At 32.9% G+C, this 5,918-nt stretch overlaps 1 protein-coding gene across 1 annotated transcript; it reads right to left on the bottom strand.

Moving 5' to 3' along the window:
* Nucleotides 1–231: 231 nt before the first annotated feature.
* LOC110704176 (probable ran guanine nucleotide release factor) lies at nt 232–5,489 on the bottom strand. Its single transcript, XM_021881961.1, has 8 exons — nt 5,383–5,489; nt 3,268–3,356; nt 3,119–3,154; nt 2,857–2,994; nt 1,911–1,997; nt 1,401–1,448; nt 1,210–1,286; nt 232–644 (listed from the first exon to the last, which is right to left on the bottom strand). Exons 2-8 carry the CDS (start codon nt 3,289–3,291, stop codon nt 503–505), a joined length of 552 nt encoding a protein of 183 aa, XP_021737653.1. The 5' UTR covers nt 3,292–3,356; nt 5,383–5,489; the 3' UTR covers nt 232–502.
* Between the last annotated feature and the right edge of the window lie 429 nt (nt 5,490–5,918).

Raw genomic sequence — 5,918 nt, forward strand, 5'->3', positions numbered from 1 at the left:
AATTTTCCCTATTTTCGTCCCTTTTTTATTTTTATTTTTTAAAAGCTATACTTTCTCTTTTGGGAATTTCTTATAATTTGATACTTCCTCTTATTTTATCATTTCTCACTCCTTTGATATATGAACACTAATACAACTACAAGTATATATGAACAATTTTCAAAACAGTATAGTCCTCAAACTAGTTCAATGAGCTGGTCAATTTCTAACAATAATCAGCAATCCAGTAAATAGGAGCTTCCCTGTTTTCGACAGGATGATCACAAGTTACAAATTACTTTCCCGTTTCAAAAAACATACACACAGCTAGCATATTAGATTGTACGAGCAAGGAGTGAGCAAAACAATCCATGTACATGTCGCAATTAGTTTAACATACAAGATTTGAGATAAATGATTGACAATTTCCAAGTATTATCTTCTGGTAGCAAAAATCTAACTACAAATTACTTCGCACAAAAGCGCACCACTGCTATACTGCTATTTACTAAAAATAACATCTTTAAGCATTGAAAAGGCTCCAATCATTGACTTTGAAGCTAGAAACAGAAAGCTTGAAGACCTCAGCCATTGGCATACATCCAGATTGTTCAGCGGGCGATACTACTCCAGCACCAACAGTACTAGCACTCTCACTTAAAGGACTGAAATATTGAAAATGAAAATTTCTTGTCAGTTACAACAAGACCCCCAGATAACTAGTTAAGATAGAATTGTTGGCTTAGTTTTAGTAAAGGGCAGTGAAGGAGGTGAGATTTGGCCCATTTGGGTGTACTACCCCCCAATATAACTAGTAGCTAGTACCTTCAAGATACTATTTTTGTAAACCCCTGAAAGTCTGAAACAGTGAAACCAGTATATATGAAGTTCCATCCAACAAGAAATAAAAAAAAAAAAAAAAAAAAAAAAAAAAAAAAAAAAGCACATAACCGGACTAGAATACATGATCTGTTGATCATATGCAGCACAGTATAGTGTTATGTGCTTGGATTTTGGATATAAGGCGGGCTGACTGTTGAGGTTTATTGAGAAGTATCAGTATATATCGGAGAGCATATCTTGTTCAGGTGTTCAGCAAAAAATGGTGTCTGCCTGATTTTTGAGCTAAGTAGATAAGCTCAAATGCAGCTAAAAGAGTAAAAGAGATTGGGTGCTGCTACCAGAGTGTGGAAGAAAAATATATATACAATGAAGGTTTGCCAAGCTTACCTAATAACAACAGGCTCATAGGCAGTGATCAAGATATCTGTGCCAACTTCCTTAAGACGCAGATTGGCCAAATAAACCTGAATTTGGCCACAGTAGCACACAATGAATAGTCAATAATTTATGAATTGTAGATCTGCACTGACATTGGACAAAGAAATAAACTATAAAACTATAATGATAGAATCTCTTACCCTTAATATATTTTGTGCCTCTCTTCCTTGACGCCCCTTAGAAATGGCCTGCAAAATCATGACAAAACTAGAAATTAGCAACCTAGATCTTAGAGATTACAAAGCCTGTCTTTCATTTTCAGCAACACAAGAAGGGCTTCACATTAACAATCACCAAACCAACTTGAATCTGAATATTGCAGCCCATGATCCTAAATCTTAAAAACATCCCAGTTAAATATGATAATGCAATAGCAATGAAGCTCAAAAGTTCTATGCCCGCAAAGTTTTTCAGATCTATAATCAAAACTAGGCAAGCAAGAGATCAATACAAATTTCCCATCAGATATTTTCAGACACTATAAAGAGCATGTAAAACTAAGCATACAAAAGTACCAATGGAATGAAGTCCTGAACCAAATGTAAAATAAAGTGTTACTTAATATTTGAAGATTGTCCTACAAACGAAGACATCATTTCTAAAACTAAAAATGGAAGCAAAGTGAATACAGTAATAGATTAATTGCACACCATTTGACCAACAGCACTGGTGACGACAGCAGGTGTGCTTCCGTAGCACAATCCCGGAACCTCCAAGACTCCTGATTGCTCAATCAACTGCACTTGACACAAGATCAATCATCAACATATTTTGTTAGTTTAAAAAAATGGAAATTAAACAATAACTTTCAAAATTTTAGGAAAACAAAGATTAAATGATTATAAACCAAAAAAACATAAAATGAACAAGCCACTAATGCCATTTTGAGGAATTAACAAGCAGAATCGAATAATACCAGAACCACTGAAAACTTTGGCACTATTGAACTAAAACTTGCATGAATTCCTTATACTCAAAGATCAAACAATTCAATTCAAATACTATATTTTAAGGGCGCATAGACTGCATGGATACAGCTCAAGAGCACATATCGGTATCAGTTACATGCACATAAGACTTTGTGTTATAAGCAACTCATCTGCACGGCCCAGCATATTTCACTAGCAAAATTTAAGGATGGGAATTAGATAACTAATGGTGATATGAAAATATCCATTTTAGACACCTGTTTCTCCCTAACAATGAAATTAATGAGCTACTTTGTCATTCTTTAAGTGGCTTCAATGTTAAAGAGTGCTGCAGTGTGGAAAGTATATCCCCTCCTACTTGGATTTTCTAATTGCAGGTCAGATTTTAAAGCCATCTTTCATAACCTTCAATGCAATATACTACGGCAAATTTTGGACAGCTAAGTTGCCAGCTTCGGATTCCTTGCATATTCCAGTCCATAAATCCAAGTGATGTATCTAGCATCATTAGCAACTATAGCTTCTAATGTCACTAAATTCATCATGACTCTATATTCATATATATAATCAAAGGAAATTCTCTCACCTACTAATCCTAATTCACTTTTAAAAACAACAAGTCCATCACAGGTCAACTTTCAAATTTCACGAAACTTAACAAACTCACCATACCACCTTCAGCATCCTGTTCCCTAGCAAGGTCTTGAAGGAACCACACGGCACTACCTTCATCGGCAACCTCTTGCTTCAGCTCTAACAATTCAACAATGAGACTTTCATCTCGACTAGGATCAGCAAACGCTTCCTATACACAGAAACAAAATCCACATTGAACCTTCCATTAATTTGTAAACACCCACAAAAACTATCACTACAAATTTAGAACTCCTAAAAACTAATAAAAAAAAATAATAATAATAGAATTCAACCTGATGATCGGGAACTTCCCGTACATTGCTCAAATCCTGTATATATAAACCAAAATTGCACACAAAATTTAAAATCCAAAATATTGTTAATTTCCCACAAAGGTAACTTAAATAAAAAGCAAGGAATTGGGAAATTTGGCATGTTAAACCTGGAATCTAGCAGGAAAGATCATTGATATAGCCCCACCAAATAAAGGATGCTCAGTACATGCATTTTCCACTATTTTTAAGCAAAAAACTGCAAATGCTACTAATTAAATTATGCACACATTTGACCAGAAGAAGCAAGACAATATCTACAATCCAAATAAGACATAGGAGTGAGAAATTTTGAGAATTTTGAAAGCAAATCAAACACTCCATTGTGAGCTACATGCCCTATCCTGAAAGGAATGCCTTAAAGGGGAACACTCTCTTCAAAATATGAATCTTTTACCACATTGAATTGAAAATAATTACTAATTAAAAAATGCAACTTGATAGAATGACAAGAAAAAAAAAAAATCAATCAAATTCTTATAGGTTTTACTGGCATGAATTCATCACCTATTAGTCTATTACAAAATTCATCCCTATCTGAATCACCAATCTTCCATGGGTATCAAGTGCTTGACAGATTAAGTACTAAAACCAAATGCCCTCATAACTAAAATATGCACATTCCTAAAGGACCTAAACAACTAATGGCTAAGACTCAACATAGAATCAAGGTATTTTAAATGACTTAAGATGAGTTAAGGGCAGGCTGGGTTACACAAAACAGGCTTGGTGGACATAATTTTTAAAAATTTCACACCAAAAATTTATCAACAGATTTATAGTTTGAATTTCATTTAGATGAAATATCAACCGGTAAGTTCATTGATAAATCGTTGAATTGAATTGAAGGGCTTTTGGAAAATTGTGTTAGATTTGTGGAAGTGCACTTGTAAGAGTCGAACACAATAGGATATGCAATTTATATCCCTTGGAAATCCTGAAGTGAGGCACGAGCAACTGTGGTTGAGCGTCTCTAAAAATTATTAAAATTTGGGTTGTAAAAATCAAATATAAATCATTCCCATTTACGATAGTATACTCACATACATAGAATAAAGTTTGTTTTCATGAAATGGAGATGTTTTAATATCAGAAAAGACCCTTTGGAAAAAAAAAAAAAAAAAAAAAAAACACTCCGGCAGCATGTAACACGATCTAAAGTCTAAACCATGCTTATAGTTCACAAAACAAATAGCCTTGACTCTTGAGTTCTACTGTTCTAGTGAAAGAGCCTAAGAGGTGTCTATATGGGGTCTTCTACCCTTCGATTTGCTCCAACACTCCTAAGCTAAACCACAAATAATTAAAAAGAAAATGGAAAATTAGATTCCTCCTCGGGCATTTAACCAAAAATTACAAAGAGGCCATATAAGCTAAACTTAGTTTAAAGTAAGATTCTCAAGTTAATTTTACTTTTAAAATTATTACCTCTATACATCAAGAATCAAATTAGAGTGTTATATACTTGTAATCAAAATATGAATTAGATTCTAGAGACTCTGAGATACAAGTATAAAACATATCATAGAAATCATTCATTTCAAAGCTAGTATCTTAAAGCCCCATATATATGTTCAATACTTTATATACTACCTCCGTTACACATTATTTGCAACTATTAGACATTTTTCCTCCCTACTTAGTACTATTTTCAATAAATCTGGAAATTTTAATACAGAGTAATTTGCTAAAATTATTGTATTGCAGTATTTGATTATCAGTTTATCACTCTGTATTAAGCATAAAAACAGAATTATAATAGTACTTGTAAGTTGTAACTAAGCTGATCTTATGCCCAAACTTAAGAGTTTCAAGTATTCATAGATAAAAATCATCTCATACAGTCATACTAATAATAATAAATTGAAATACTATATTATACAAGTATGTTTTAATGAACTAAAAGCTTATTTTACAAATATAGTTTTTTTATTCATGAAATCAAAACTTGTATTTATTAAAATATACAGGTATCGAGGATTTAATTTGAATAATAAGATGATTGAAAACTAAAATTCAACCATATGAATCAATTCACAGAGTATAATTCAGATAATTGAAAATGAGAAAAACAGAAGGAATGAAAAGCATATAAGTTAGGGTTTGGTATATAATCTAGCATCATAATTCATCAAAAAAAGGGGGGGAAAGAGGAAGAGAAGGCGCCAGCAGCAATTGTTTGGTAAAAACGACAAAAGAGAAGAGAGAAGAAGGAGGAAGATTACCTTGTAGTGGGTGGTTGGGTGGTCGCCGGTCCTTTTTCCGGCGAGTAAGGAGACTCACAAGGGATGAGCTCTAGTGCAAATTGAAATTCCTATGTACATGTACTTTAAAAACAATTAAAAATTAATAAAGGAAAATGCTATACAATACATAAGGGATGGGACGGGTGTCCGTACTGTTAGTATTAACGATTCGGGTACCCGATAATTAAAATCCCTAAAAGTGATATCCATAATTCAAACCGATAAGCTCGGGTACCCGGATTTTAGGTACTTAGATTTTCGGATTGGTTATCGAGTATCCAATAAGATATCATAATGATAATTAAACTTAATTATGTAGTTATTATGATATAATTTACTACTAATTAACAACAATATCATATGATTTGACCAAATTATTATAAGAGTTTAGATTTTAAAAAAATAGATTTAAGTAGAGAAAAAAAAAAATAATGCTTATCGGAACGGATCGGGTAACCGTTAATTTTAAAATAATACCCAATAACCATACCCGATAACAAATTATCTGAACGGGT

This window comes from Chenopodium quinoa, unplaced genomic scaffold (assembly GCF_001683475.1).
Source record: "Chenopodium quinoa cultivar QQ74 unplaced genomic scaffold, ASM168347v1, whole genome shotgun sequence".
Taxonomy (NCBI): domain Eukaryota; kingdom Viridiplantae; phylum Streptophyta; class Magnoliopsida; order Caryophyllales; family Amaranthaceae; genus Chenopodium; species Chenopodium quinoa.

Coding starts and splice junctions, on each gene's coding strand:
- LOC110704176 (XM_021881961.1), bottom strand. CDS start 3,291: ATGATCTTTCCTGCTAGATTCCAG. Junction 2,995..3,118: donor GGGAAGTTCCCGATCATCAG/GTTGAATTCTAT, acceptor TTCTGTGTATAG/GAAGCGTTTGCTGATCCTAG. Junction 1,449..1,910: donor CCAGTGCTGTTGGTCAAATG/GTGTGCAATTAA, acceptor ATGATTTTGCAG/GCCATTTCTAAGGGGCGTCA.